At 33.8% G+C, this 15934-nt stretch overlaps 1 protein-coding gene across 1 annotated transcript; it reads left to right on the top strand.

Annotated features, from left to right (window-relative positions):
• The first annotated feature begins 5391 nt into the window (after nt 1–5391).
• LOC143242808 (uncharacterized) lies at nt 5392–13217 on the top strand. Its single transcript, XM_076486310.1, has 2 exons — nt 5392–6600; nt 12942–13217. Exon 1 carries the CDS (start codon nt 5412–5414, stop codon nt 6117–6119), a length of 708 nt encoding a protein of 235 aa, XP_076342425.1. The 5' UTR covers nt 5392–5411; the 3' UTR covers nt 6120–6600; nt 12942–13217.
• The last annotated feature ends 2717 nt before the right edge of the window (nt 13218–15934 follow it).

The following is a 15934-nucleotide window of genomic DNA, read 5'->3' as shown; positions in this document are numbered from 1 at the left end:
ACTTTGGGATATCTATGCTTTACCAACTACGGGTATCGAAACTTGGTTTCTAGCATTGTGTTTGTTTTGAATTTCGCGCAAAGCTACTCAAGGGCTATCTGCACTAGCCATCCCTAATTTAGCAGCGTAAGACTAGAGGGAAGGCAGTTAGTCATCACCAGTCACCGCTAACTCTTGGGCTAATCTTTTACCAACGAATAGTGGGATTGGCTGAAACATTATAACGCCCCCCACGGCTAAAAGGGCAAGCATGTTTGGTGCGACAGGGATTCGAACCCGCGATCCTCAAATTACGAGTCGAACACCTTAACCCACCTGGCCATGCCGGGCCTCTAGCATTGTGAGTCTGTAAACATACTGCAGTGCCATTAGTGGCATTTTAAAAGATTAGATTGTCTTTGACTTAAAAAAATCATCACTTCTTGATATATGTAAACCTATACTTTATTTACATTATAGACCCAATGTGTGTGTCGGTAAATATTAAGTCACGCACGTACGTAGGGGGTTTCGTCCCGAATCCCCTATATTTGTATTGTAAAATAATGTTCTTGTGTAGTTATAATGCAGCTTCTTATTATATTTAACTTTTTCCACATAGTCAAAATTTTTGTGGATTAGAAAAGCATTAACGTGTTAGGTTTTGTAGGTTAGGTTATTTGTAGTAGGCGTCTGTGATTTGTTGGCGATAAATTTCAACAATAAACAAACAGCAACACAATTTGCTTGTTTTAAAATAACATATTGAAACAAGTCAAATGTTACACTGTTGATTATCACAGTTGTATTCAGAGCTTTAAATAATTGTCTCTGTTTGATCAAATTCCACGCATTAATCACTACTCTGCATGTAGATAGTACAGTACTTCACTGTAATAAAACATACATATTTATACTAATTTAAGTCTAGCTTCCCATGAAGTGTTACAACAAAATGATGATTTGCTGACTTTTTTGTTGGATGTTTGTAGATTTTATGAAAACAACCGTACAATTATTTCAGTTATAGTTCATGCAAAATTGCTTCCACATTTAATCTCATAGCACTTATTTTTCAGAAATTTTCTGGGGGGTGTACCCGACCTTTTATAATTCTTTGGACAATATATGTTGGGTTTTGATTTCACAAATTAGAACTCAATTCCAAACATTCTGCGTACAGATCTGTAAGCACGACACATTAAGAGTAAGGTAAGAAACATTTTGAACTGTTATAAATTTGATTTCTCAACACTCATAATGTCAACAACAAATATTTACGTTTGAAGAGGAAAAAAAACCTCTTTGCCAAAGACTGATCCACAGAAATGTATGTTATAATTACAAATTTCAATCAACAAATAGATTAAATACTCAGTATTCACAAGCTTCACTTACTCCGTATGTAAAATACACCAGTTAGACAAATCTAATATATTCCACTTAAGAAGTACCATATATCTATAATAAAAACCATCCTTAAATATCCTAGATTTATCTCTTTAAAGAGAATAATGTTAAATCTATTCATCTCAATGAAACATCATTTCAAATTAGTTTTTTTTTGTATAAAAACACATTCAAAAGACTACATGCACGTTATAAGAATAAGGAAAGATGAAAAGCATAAGATAAGACAACATTTTCGAAAAGTTAGTTGACAAACAGTTATATCTCTCCTATCTGAATAACGTTTAATTTGCAGTCCCAACACGATAGTTCGTTGCAAGTGTTTGTCATGCTTATGTACTCTTCACATAAACTTGGGTACTACTCTAAGATATATGACAACTAAACCGTATTAGCACACAGCTCTGGAGTAATTAGCTTTGGAGCGATACCATAGAGTTGCCTCAAACATGAAGTCAAAGTTCTTTAATGTTTAGATAGTTCGTTGACGGTTATTTTGCTCATAATGAATTTGTAGTTATTTCAATGGCAGTGATATTAACAAGTTTAAATCCATCCAGAAATAAACGTCACCCATATTGAAGCTCATGTAATTCCAAATAATGTAATGACAAGCTAAATCAAAGTGATTTCATTTCTCAAATATATTTGTCAAATCATAGGACAAGTCGTTGAAAAGCTTTGCATTCGTAGTAGGTTTTGAAAAAGGTAAAGATGTAGGCACAAAGTAGTCCAACAAAGATGCAATAAAGCCTTTAATTGTATCACCAGCTTCAAACGACATATATCTACTGAAATCAAATAACACTGTGCCATAAATATTTATATCATCTACAAAGACCTATTTTACTTATTCAACGGCTCCAAAATACAGTTGTTTTATTTAAAATATCAAAATTGCCTACATAAGTGTGTAACATATATAGTTACAGCGTGTTTATACAATTTTAAACAGATACGTTAGTGTAATGTTTTAAAATTACTATGTAAAACGGTGTTTTGTGGGTTCTATAACGGATACGTCCTTCTAGTTTGCTTAACAGGACATCGTGTACAAACTACAGATAGCCGCTTCTCACATTTAACGCGATTCTTGATGCCTTTGCAGAAAATAACGTGATTGAATGGTAGATATACTTCTTTTGAAATCTGCTTAATGGTACGGTGGTTTTTAAGCTTGTAGATGAAGGAGTGCAAGAAGACGTAGGAAACCCAATAATGCAGTAATTCCTACTAAAGGAATAAATTCTACAATATTAATTTTTGCTAACAGTAAATAGTTTTAACGGTGCTAATTATTTTACTGTTTGATAGAGAACTTTAATAAACACTCATCTCGTTGATCTACTGTTTCAAACCAACTAAACTGCTAGATTAGCCTTAGAGAAACGTTTCTAAGTCAGACCACTCTCACCTGATTAACAGTATATTAAAAAATACTATTTCCATGGATTAATAAATGGGTACTGAACGTTCAGTAAGCAAGAACGTTTAGCAGCTGCAATATTAATGACCTACATCATTTGTGACTAATAATAAACAAGTGAATAGGATGGAATTATTTAAAGAAATTCCAAGTTTTCATTTCATATTTCACCAGAGAACTGTTTTCTTATATCATAAATTAAAATACAGGAAATATGAATGGGTTATTTAGTTTTTAATATATCGTACCATTAAATATATATACATATATGATTTTTGTACTTTTAAAATATAAGCACACGAAACATTCATCATATAATAAAAATCATATAACCCTACATTTTATGATTCCAGTTTAGCGTGATTTCATAAGAAACCAATTCCACTGTGATTTGTTTCAGAAATTTATTTGTTGAATTTTGAGCGATACATTACTATAGTTTTACAATCGTTTTTATATCATAAATATATCTTGTTACAAGTAGACAGTCTTTCGTGTATTTCAAGTTAGTTCTATCAATATTTACTTGTTTTTAACTAATAGTTCTACAATTAGCTTATTCTTCTCTATCGAAATCTAATAAGAATGTTTAACTACAATTTAAGTACCCACCATAACAGACAGTAAAAATCTTTTTCATTTTTAGATGAGCTCTTTTATTCGCCGTGCCAAACTGTCGTCAAGTTACTGAAAAAAGAAATTGCTCATACTACGCTGAGGTCATGAGTGCATTCTAAACGTGACATCCAAATCCTGTTATTCGATTAAAATAACCCAAAAAGTTTGCGATAAGTGATGCTGATTATTTGCCATTTTTCTAACGTATAAATACAAAATTAGGGACTGCTATCTCAAATAGCTTTGCACGAAGCCTAACGAGTTATTTTTGTTTTTCTATTATGAGCTATGAACATTATATTCCTATTTTCATTTTAACAGTAACAGTCAAAAGTCAAATACTACTTCTATTTGACTTCCATTGTGCTGGTTGAACAAAATATGATCACCCTTTATGTGAATTTTTCTATTTTCATGACTACAGACGTAAAAACCTTTCCTCTATGCACGTGATATAAAATGCAGAAGAATCGTAGTAAAATACAGCACATATATTTTCTGTATATCAGCATAGTGGCATAACTCCTACTTGAAGTGTGGTTATGATTGCACTTTTCTCTAACATTGTGCTAACATATATTACAGAAAGATAAAATCTGGTTACAAGACTCACAACTGATTGCGGATATGATGTATGTATTTAGTTATTAATACAGCCGGTCAGTATTCTAAACTGACTTTCACCTCACGATGACGCTAAACTTACCATCGTTATTAATACTCTAGAAGAAAGGGAGTTTGGTAAGAAGGCGGAGTTAGGTGACGTTTCTACATATCATCCAATAAGAATAACAGTGTCGGCGTAATTCGTGATAACAAGGAACCTGCTTGAAGTAAAAATGTATTCTCAAGACAGCTGGTATGGGTATTAGAACTGGAGGCGTAACTCAAGGCTAATTTGAAGCTTTCTGTGCCAGATTTGCATTCAAACAAAGAAGAAGGGCGTAGCTTCATGTACACAGTTCGTCGGCAGGCGTATTTTCATAGGATCGGTACCCAAGCGGTGGTAGTCGATTGTCCGCATAACTAACTCTCTTTGGTGGGTTGTTCTCTTCACTCTATCAGGTTTTTCGTTGTGACTTGATAAGAGCTAACCAGCAATGTTTGTTTGGATAATATAATTTGTTGAGCTGAGAACTGCGTTCTTATCAGATCTCAGATTAATGTCTGTATCAGCTACCTGTTATCGTCAAGTTTGTGATAAAGTGTAGAGTAGTGATAAAATATTATATTAAAAGAAAGTTAACAGGCATCAACTGAACCTTCATTTACCGAAACCATTAAAAAGTCTAGAGCGATAAGACCATATTCGAATGTGAGTAAGAAAGAAATAAGAGTTATGTTACAATTGACTTTGTGAATTATATTTACAACGAAATTTAATGTTGCTTTTTACAAACCTTACACTTCGTTTCAAGGTTAAACGAAACTAAAAATTATGATTACGCGAAAGGTTAAGAGGACGTTCAGATTACAATTAATTCTTTGCAAACTATGAGTATTATGACCAATACGTACAGCACGACCAGTATCAACACAGGTTCAAGTCTCACTCTGAATTATACCACAGAAGGATTTGGTCCCAACATTGATTCTACATCCACTAACATTACTTCTACTGCAACTGTAGATTTCATGGGACCTCCAGTAGGAATGGGGATAAGTGGAGGGCCTTCATGTATGACTCAAGTTCCACAAACTTATCCTATTGGAAGAATGAGTTCTCTATGCTTAGAAATTAATGATACAACTACCCAGTCCTGTATGAATACAGTGACTGGACTTAATTCTATGAATGTATCAACTGTTCCCAGCACGGAGTTTTTTATGTGTGGTCGCCTCGGCCCTTCACCCTCTGGTACCGAAAGTGTAGCTAGTTCATCCAATGTAGCGATGGGGCGTGGACGCCCGGATAAAGTTTACCGACGTAGTTACACACACATGTATGAATAAGGATTCATACATTTCATTGATCACGATGGCTATTCAGAACTGTCCAAGTAAGATGTTAACCCTCAGCGAGATCTATCAGTTCATCATGGATTTGTTTCAATATTATCAGCAGAACCAGCAGCATTGGCAGAATTCCGTTCGTCACAGTCTGAGCTTTAACGATTGTTTTGTCAAAGTTGCACGAACACAAGAAAAGCCAGGTAAAGGAAGCTTTTGGACACTGCACCCAGACTCTGGAAACATGTTTGAAAATGGTTGCTACCTACGTCGCCAAAAAAGGTTAATATGTCAAAAGAAAGAAGTGTTTCGACAAGCACATAAAGCCATCGAACAACAACAGAAACAGCAAAGTATAGAATCGAAGATCGGTGTTTCTCCACCGCACCTGAAATCGGCGGACACTTCTAGAAAGCCTCCTGACAACCCTTCTCCTTATCCACCACAACATTCGGGACAGATTATCAATTCCAACCAGGGTCAGCAGCATGTTGCCTCCTCTCTGTCTGCCAAATCTCAGCTGCTGACAGTAGCTACTAACACAGACAACTATAACTGTCATGAACGCTCCTTGATAGATGGTAGTGAAAACCATAAACTGGAAACGACGTGTTGTAGTCCGCAGATCAACACGAATTACTCACAGTATAGTGGGCTAGATCCTCACCAGTTCGGACTATTTACTCGTGGTCTGACTTTACCCTACCATACTAGCCTCTGGCCACGTGAGAGTTGACCCCTACTATAATTCTTCTAATCACCCATTTTTTATCAATAATATAATATCTGATGACACCAAAGCAGACATGAAAATTTACGAGATAACTCAATACTCAGGTTATGCACCCATGTCACCCCTTAACGCAGGACCTCCGTCCAATGAAACAAACAGTTACTATCATCATTCTCTCTACCACGTTCATCCTTCAGCAGTTTCCAATATATGATCTCTATTTTATTTATTACGTTCACGTTCTATCTGCTACGTTCACCCCCAAAGCAGTTGTAACATACGAACATTGTTCTCTCTACTATATTTAAATCTTTCAGCAGACTCTACGCATTGTTACATCAGGATTTGTTTAGACTCTGGCACGGCAAGAACTTGTTGCGATAATTCACGAACAGGAATTTCTTCAATGATGCCTGAAATATTGTTGCCCAACATTGAATCTCGTTATCGAAGCACTAACATTTAGTGTAATCTAGCCGTGCGGGTGAGCACGCTATATTTTTTTTCTCTCTATGTCAGTTGCAGTTCGTTCATATCTTAATTCTATGAGCAAGAGCACAATGAATGTAGCTTTCATGTTGTTGTTTTCATGTGTATTGTTATTTAAGTTTTATATATTCAAGTTATTGTTCCTCCTATTCTTATCAATTATATTTTTTAACATTCTTTACAATATTTCGATTTATTTTTGTATAAACATATCGCTATCTGTTAAGTTGTTTTTAATCCTGAACAACTATTAATTTTGTGATGTACTGTCCCTATAACTGGTATTAGGTGCACTACATGTTTTATGAAAGAATAGCATGTGTAAAACGACAGCTATGTTTTACATACGTAACATCGCTTCTATACAAATTTAAAATATCGCTTTTGGTAATTTTGAAATTAGAGTATAATGGTAAAGGACAACCTTACACTAACTATAATTTAGTGTGTGAAACAAACACTTTGCAACTTAACGTAAATATAAATGTATAGTTTGGATTGTTATAAATATACCTTATTATAAAATAATATATATGCCGATTTTTTTTAGTAAAATTGTTATTAAAAGCCTGAATCGAGAAGGTATTTGATTTATGGTCAATCAAGCTCAGAATCGTTATATTTGCTTGATATAAGTTACAAATATTATTTCGTATAAGCACAACATCAGAACTATTATTCAGTGTACAACGGTTTGATAATGGTTATTTATCACCTATAAACATGACACCAAAATTAACACGTTTTTGTTTTATTTTAGTGTTAGCTCACTTACCAAAATGAAATCACCATGCTTGTGAAAACTCAGCTATTGTTTTCTACCATACGCAGTATAAAGTATTGAAAACAAATAGAATCAATTTATTCAGTACGGCAAAAAACGACAAGAACAAAAGAAAAACGAACAGTTTTTTATTACGGGTTATGTGGTGATAACATAGATGACCTCGCATATGTTAATTCACAAGTATTTTTATTTGAACTAGTTGTAACAACAATACTAATATTACTATTTCATTTGTTTGCCTATAGCTATCTCTTCAGACACATTATAGCTTACATACTTTATTTTTCAGATTTAATTTTAACAATGAAACTATAAAGCGATGTATAGCGAATTAAATTCTTCGTAATTTTGACACGTAATTACAATAATAAACAACAGTATTACATTATAATTACGTTTGGAAGATCATCAGTGAAATATTATAGAGCAGCACGGTTCACTTTATCTTTCTGTTTGACAGAAAGCTGCTGCTTCCTAATGTGACACAAAGGAAGCTCGGATGTCTGTTTCCGTACCTCTGTTTTGTTAAGCCTAGCCAGAGAAGTCTCATTTGTTACTATCTGTAACTTAAAATATAATTGTTGGTTTTATGAAACATTTACCAGAAAATTTCAAGAATTGATATTTATTACTTTATTATAAATTTAACTCTATAAACAGCTAAAAAAAAAGCGTTCAGATACATGACGAGAAATCAGTTTGTGGAATATAAAAGTATTAAAAATACGTAAAATTAGCCATAAATGTTAATTTTTTTATCTGCAAGTAGTATTAAGACACATATGAGGAAGTATTAAGTAATATGTTAAGATAGTATTAACCTGTACCTAAACCAAATATAGCTATGACTTCATAATGCAAAAAATAATGTAGTATCAGAAACGTTTCGGGGGCACATTAAATCACATCTGTATGTAGCATAATACAACGTATATCTGGAGACAATATAATGCTCCGCTCTAGAAAGCACTGTTAAGTACGGACAGCATACTTTAAGGTATATCTGGAAAGAATATAATGAGCCAATATAGAAAGCAGTATTAATTATGGATAGTATAATTTAAGTTTCATACTGCCAAACTCCATAAATATAGTATCTTTACTATCTAGATTCTAGAGGCAGTTTGAATGAATATAGGGGCTATAATACAAATTATATTAGGAGAAAATGTGAGTGGATTTTAACTCAGTGCGAATTCCATTTAGAGACGATATTAAGTTATAACAGGATATGATAGCTAGTCAATCTTTAACTTTCTTTGGTTTACCACCAGGGGATGTAAATAAAATATCATGGTTGGACTAAAAAGTCAGTGAATTTGCTTAATATCAATTCGATGTATTATTATCTGAATTAAATAATAGCGTGAAAGGAGTACCGTAAAACTATGTTCAGATAGAATAATTTTCAAAATTTATATTTCTTGTATGATAGTGAGAGTTTATTTGGAAAGTGCAGAGTTCCTTAGTTTATTAGGGTAAAGTATCAAAAACTATATATATATATATATATGTTATTTCAAACTCCAAAATGTCCCACAGTGGCATGTCACAGCGACATGTCTGCGAATTTATAATACCAGAATCCGGGTTTCGATTGTTTGTTGGTTTGTTTTTTGAATTTCGCGCAAAGCTACTTGAGGGCTATCTGCGCTAGCCGTCCCTAATTTAGCAGCGTAAGACCAGAGGGAAGGCAGCTAGTCATCACCACCCACCGCCAACTCTTGGCCTACTCTTTTACCAACGAATAGTGGGATTGACCGGACATTATGACTCCCCTACGACTGAAAGGGCGAGCATGTTTGGTGTGACGGGGATCCGAAACCACGCCCCTAAGATTACCAGTCGAACGCCTTAACCCACCTGGCCATGCCGGGCTTCCCAGGTTTCGATACCCGTGATGGGTAGAGCACAGGTATCTTATGATGTTACTTTCTGTAAGTTGAATCCTGTCTTTATCTGTGCTGCACTCTGTTCTTGGATTTGTCTGAATAATTTTGTAAAATGTTCAAAGGAAAGGAAATATTACCTTTCCAGTTAAAGTATTTGTTTACAATCTCTAGCAAGGAAATGAAGGAAAGCGATATCTCGGGATCTAATCGTTTATTATTTCACTTCTTCACAATCAAAGCTTCCGCTCACAGTGTTTTAAATATGTCTTGTATTCTATGATTATACGCGTTCTTCTAAAATCAAGTAACAATATTTCATTTCCTCTATTATATTGATGTTGTAGTTTGTTCTTCCTGCAATTTGATTCAAATAGATTAATTCTTATGATACGTATTGTATGTCATACTGTTATAACAACTGAAATCATTACATATCTATCTTTTATGTACTATAAAGAAAATGGTGTACTATAGAAATGAAAAGAGTAATATTTTTATTGATGTAAGCATTAATAACTCTTCGTGGAGAAATGTGCTGATACGACAATTTATTGTGAATATATTGCAAACAGCTATTCATAATTCATTACAATATACAACATTCTATAGCATGTATCATGAAGCTAAATTTTCTAAATGTACATTTTGAAACATTTTTATAGTATGCGTTATGGTAACGTTTACTGTTTTAATAAGATATATTATAAACAGTTGGGTTATAATATAGTATACAATAAAATATGCTGAGATAGTAGGATACAGAATGGCATAGAACGCTCTATTAGATGTATTATAAACCATTCTGATAGTTATCATGTCAATTATTCTGGTTTATTATATTTTACCATAAAATATGTAATTCTATACTGTGAGTATATAATTAAACCATTCTAGCGCGATAAACTGTAAATTATACTTTTCTAGTATAATATATTATAACAAAACAGTGTATTTTATAATATATTCCAACAAATGAGTGCAGTTATAACATATTATACTAGAACAGTGTACTGTTATTTGTATACCTTACTTATGTTTCTAAAAAAAATAGTTTTAGATTTGTTTTGATAAAAATTCTATTTCGACAAACAAAAAAGTGCGGACGGAACAAAATGACTAAAACTGAAAATTAATTAATGAAATGGAGTTTGGACATTTAAGGAAGTCCACAATTAATTAGGTAACTTGGCAAAAATCAATTCAATACGTATATAAAAGAAAATGTTCTATTGTAATGCTGTTGCATATGTTCTGAACAATTGTGAATTGTATAAGCGTCCAAATCCGAAGCGTTCTACAGGGTTAGCGGTCAGCTTGAAAGCCTATAACTCCACAATTAATGTTTCACACCCAGGGTGGACACTGTGTGTATAACCTAGTCTGTTGCTTTATACTTAGAAGCATACAAACAACCAATTAAGTTCCAAACTGGTAGTCAATTTCAGGTGTTTTCGCAGCGTTTTGTGCAATATTGTTTTCAGCCATTGAGCGTTTTCGAGGCTCTGAGCGTGGTATGACATTAATTAGATGTCTCACCTTTTTATTTCGTGCTTGTATAAAAGGAAAACAACAATCTGTGCTTTAACAACATTTTTTTTCTCTCCAAACCATACTCTAGTCGCCACAATACTGAACAGGGTGAAATGTGTGGTCGTGTAATTGAAATTTAAGAGGATTATTATTATTACAACGAAAGATGACCTGGAGAGATCACCTGTTTTAACAACTTGCACCACTGTATAGTAGTATGATGTCTGTCTTAAACTTAGTTACTAGACACTGAAATGTTGTCACTTAAGGGACGCTTAACATTGCAATTTGTACTGCCGTGACGTTAGTGAATTGTGCACATGCCACGAATCACGAGAATAATTATACAGTCTGTAGGATACAACACAGCATGACGTATGAACTTGAAAAGCAAGAAATAAAAATAGTTGTTACTCTTCATTTTGCTTACCTGCTCTTGATACAAATCACATCAGAGTTCCCTTCACCAAACATCTAAATTACTAATATAATTCGTGAGTGCAAATCTAAACAAAGATGAAAGGACTATGTGTTCAATATATTATTTTCAGGTTAATTAATTATTGGAGAAACAAAATTATCAATGGCATAATCCGGCAGAAAATAAGGTAACGGTTAATTTAAAATTACAATAACAACAATTTTAAACTAATTATGATGATGCCATATTAAAGTTCGATATGATGTAGTTATTAAAGTCAGGATTTACCTACTGTAGAAGTTGTTGTTATTGTATTTTGAATTTAATTATTTAGTCCAGCAGGTTTTGCATCGTAACTGAAACAACTTTAACTTAACGTTTTTGAATTTCACTTCAATAGTTTTGGGCCCGACATGGCCCGGTGGTTAACGCACTCGGCTCGTAATCCGAGGGTCGCGAGTTCGAATCCCCGTCACACCAAACATGCTGTGGGGGCGTTATAACTGACGGTCAATCCCACTATTTGTTGTTAAAAGAGCAGCTCAAGAGTTGGCTGTGGGTGGTAATGACCAGCTGCCTTACTTCTTGTCTTACACTGCTAAATTAGGGTCAGCTAGCGTAGATAGCCATCGTGTAGCTTTGCGTGAATTTCAAAAACAAACAAACTTTATTAGTTTTACAATTTGCGCTGAAAAATGTTTGGAAAATAAAATTTATAAAACAGTTAGGGTGAGCATAGTGCAGATAGACCTTTGCTAAGATTAAACGCACACACACACACGGATTTACACAGAAGTGTCATGACAGATTGATTAATTTATGTTTTAACATATTCTTCACTCAAAGCCACCTATGGAATAACTGCGCATAGAAGTTCTAGGTTTTAAACTGATGATCAAGATGGAGGTTAAATAAATACCATTGTCCTTTTCAGTCTACTACAGTATCACACCCTACTCACTTAACAATTTCAAAAAGGAAAAACATAGAAATTATTCAATATGACCTAATATGTTGTCTCCCCACTTGTAGTTAAGAGCCAAGAACAAGTTTATAATTTGAAGGATAAGTCAGGTAATAAATATGCGAATTGAGCACAGTCAATAATGACCTATTTTCTCAGGGTACGTTGTATTACCAACAGTTATATAACAAAGCCTAAAAAAAATACGTAATCACGCTTACATAGTTGTAAGTTGCTGTTCCGCGTGTTTTTCATTGATTTCTTGTTACTTTAAAGTTCATGTATGTTGTGAAAAAAGAAGAAGAGAAAAACAAGGCGCAATGCGTTGTTATGTTTTGTGCCAAAAATAGTTAAACAACATTCAATATAACTGTTATAATTAATTTGTTAGAATACATTGAACTACCAGTTTGGGAAATACTTTCCTATAAAAAATGATAAAGAGTTATAGGGAATAAAGCAGTTTTACCAACCGAAACTGTGGAATCATCAACAAGAACAAGATAATTTAATGGAAAAAAGGATTTTAATTGGTTATCGCGATCAAAATATTCAAGCATTTTTTCCTTATGTGAAAAATACGTTTTTCAAACTATTTTGTATTCGTGTCTAACCTCATTAACATCGCTAAACAAAGCACGTTAGCTATTCTTAGATGAATTTATGTTTAGTAAGTAGATGCACTACCAAGTAAAAATGGTAAAAAGTATCTATTGTATATGTATTATTTTAATCGTTCCAGGAGTTTTCGTGATCCTGATGAGAGATTATGAAACACTGATTTCGCTCACTGGGACACTTCATCCTGGTGACGTAATTATAGAATTAAGTAGCGCTCGTGTCAGCGTGGAAAACACCACAGAAATCAGCAACAGAATAATAAAAACGAAGAATATATGTTTGACAATTCTGTGTCTTTCAGATCGGAAAGACAACTGAATGTATGCAAAAGTACTTCAAATGGCATTTTCATTGTAAATAGTAATTATCTGTGTAGTTATATATTTTTCATGTTTAGTATTGCAAAATAATAAATTAAGAAAAGTTTAAATTGTATTCCTTATTGTATTAAATGTATTGCAAAATATTTTGTTTTGGATTTTATTCGTAAAAAAGATGAAATTACACCAACAGAATTCATGACAGACTTGCTGCAGAGGAATCAATTCAGAAAGAGATATAATTTCTGAACAAAGCTTCACTGAATATAACAGTTTTTAAGAATTAAAATGTAAATAGAAAGAGCTCTCAGTGCATTTGTAATGTACGTTAGCAGCAAATGTAGATCTGGAAATGAAAAAGTGTGACTGATTGTCTCTCAGGAAGACAAGAGAACAAACAATGATGGTATTCTACTTACAGTTGATTGTTGGTGTGTGTGTGTGTGTATTGGTCTACATGCCTTATCCACAATCTTGTGGTTACAAATGAGTTATAGAATCTGTCCTGTTGAGGGTGAGAAAATATATAGTTCAATGTTCTTACATTTATTTATACATGACTAATGATCGAACCTATTGTTCCATTTTTCACACATTCTACTTTAATTCCCAACTTCCAGTGCAAAGAGCATACCTGTTCCAGAAGTACCACATTTATGTACTTTATTCATCTCAGAGTACTTCTGTTCATTCTGGATAGTTAGTTATTCTGCTGTGCTTCTTAACTGACCCTTTTACCTTTATAGAGTGGAGATAATACCACATCAGAAGTTATTTTTTGACATCAAAATATAATTTCCCATTGGTAATTCACACCCGCCCTCCTCATGACTGGTGTTCTTCACTTAGAACAGGTTAATTCTTGAAAGTGAGGAGTAAGAAGGAATAGTAGAGGGAGACAGATGTGCCACTACTGGTGGAGAACAGTCACATGATATGCACATGTTTAGAAAAAGCATAAAGTTGATAGGGTATAAAGACTGATGCACTAATTACAAAAATATTTTTCAGCAAAGCTCAGAGTGCAAAGAGTAATTGAGATAGCTTTGTGTGATAGGAGATAGATACCTATCAAAAATACATTTTAAGTGTAAAAGTGTTAACGTTTGTATCTCAGCACAAGAGATTTGCATGTTTAACTGGTTGGTGAAATAAGTAAGAGCTTCAACTTTTTTACACTGAGAAATAAAAGTATTATATGAAATTTTGTCTTTGCAGAATATTGCTATTGAGATCCTGATAACCTTAAGTAAATCATTTGAAATATTTTATGAAATAATCCTAGAAATAAAGACAAAAATAAGAAAGAAAAAAAGAGCTGTTCCAAAACAACAACAACCAACTTAAAGACATTTTATGAGCCATTATGGCGAGGCTAAAATTTAAAATTTTCTTTGAAGTTGGCTTTCCATTTTCCGTAAGAGCTTTATATCTTGTTGAACAACGTGATCTAATTTAAGAAGACAAGGATTATAACTACTGTTATTCCAGGGGGATGGGGGGACTATACAATTTCCAACAAGATAATATACAACTGTCCTCCCATATAGTGAAGACGGTGTTAAAATAGACTCTCAGTGGTGGGAAAGATTTTCAATAACTTCTCGTAATGCCGTCTCACTCGCATGTCTGTGTTACCAAATATTAACGTGGTGAACCCCAAACCACGTGTAAAGTTACCTGCATTTAGAAACTGATTACCTTTACTGTAAAGATTTTGAACGTATTATATGAATTTTATTCTCTTTCAACATAACTCCAGTTACGACAGAAAGTGTTTGTATCCCTTGCGTCCTGAGTAGTTTTTTGCTCATAACTTCAAAAGTATCACAATAAGACTTATAGAAATATAATATATTACAAATATTATACCAATACACATCTACATAAATTATTTTGTGAATTAAACTATTGAGGTATGCAAGAAAGCATGTAGATAAACCCTTCACCTATTGGAAGAGTATTCTTTGGTCAGACGAAACTAACATCAAGCTTTTCGGCCAAAATTACATTGATCTTAAAAGGGTCGGAGTAAATTCAGCCCACTCTGAACCTAAAGCAGTGACTAACACCAACCAACACTGCATGATCATATAAGTAAAGAAAGGCAGAAGAAGTCAGAGAGCACCTGACACTCCAGAGTACATATGATACCCAAAACCAAAGAGAGAAAAACAAAATACAGTGCTCTATTTATTGTCGAATTTTGCCTTTTTCATTGACGTTTAACATTAACTTCCGACAGATGAAGATATCTTCCAAGATCAAAATTAAATATTTATTTGAATTTCGCACAAAGCTACACGAGGGCTATCTTCGCCAGCCGTCCCTAATTTAGTAGTGTAAGACTAGAGGGAAGGCAATTAGTCATTGCCACCAACTGCCAACTTTTGGGCTACTGTTTTACCAACGAACAGTGGGATTTACCGTCACGTTATAACGCACCCACGGTTGAAAGGGCGAGCATGTTTGGTGCGACTGGGTTCGAACCTGCAATCATCAGATTACGAGTCGAACTCCATAACCCACTTAGCCATGCTAGGCACAAAGTGAAAGATATATTCAGTAATAGATATTAACTACTTAATAAAATAAGCTGTTCAAAACTGTTCAACTATTATCTTTGTGAGGTTCACGTTTCTCTTGACTAGGCCCTGCATGGCCAGGTGGGTTAAGACGTGCGACTTGTAATCTGAAAATCGTGGGTTTGCATCCCCGTCGCGCTAAAATGCTTGCCCTTTCAGCCGTGGGGGCATTATAATGTACGATCAATCCCACTATTCGTTGATAAAAG

This window comes from Tachypleus tridentatus, unplaced genomic scaffold (genome assembly GCF_004210375.1).
Source record: "Tachypleus tridentatus isolate NWPU-2018 unplaced genomic scaffold, ASM421037v1 Hic_cluster_2, whole genome shotgun sequence".
Classification (NCBI taxonomy): Eukaryota; Metazoa; Arthropoda; class Merostomata; order Xiphosura; family Limulidae; genus Tachypleus; species Tachypleus tridentatus.
This window is presented reverse-complemented; position numbering and strand designations above follow the sequence as displayed.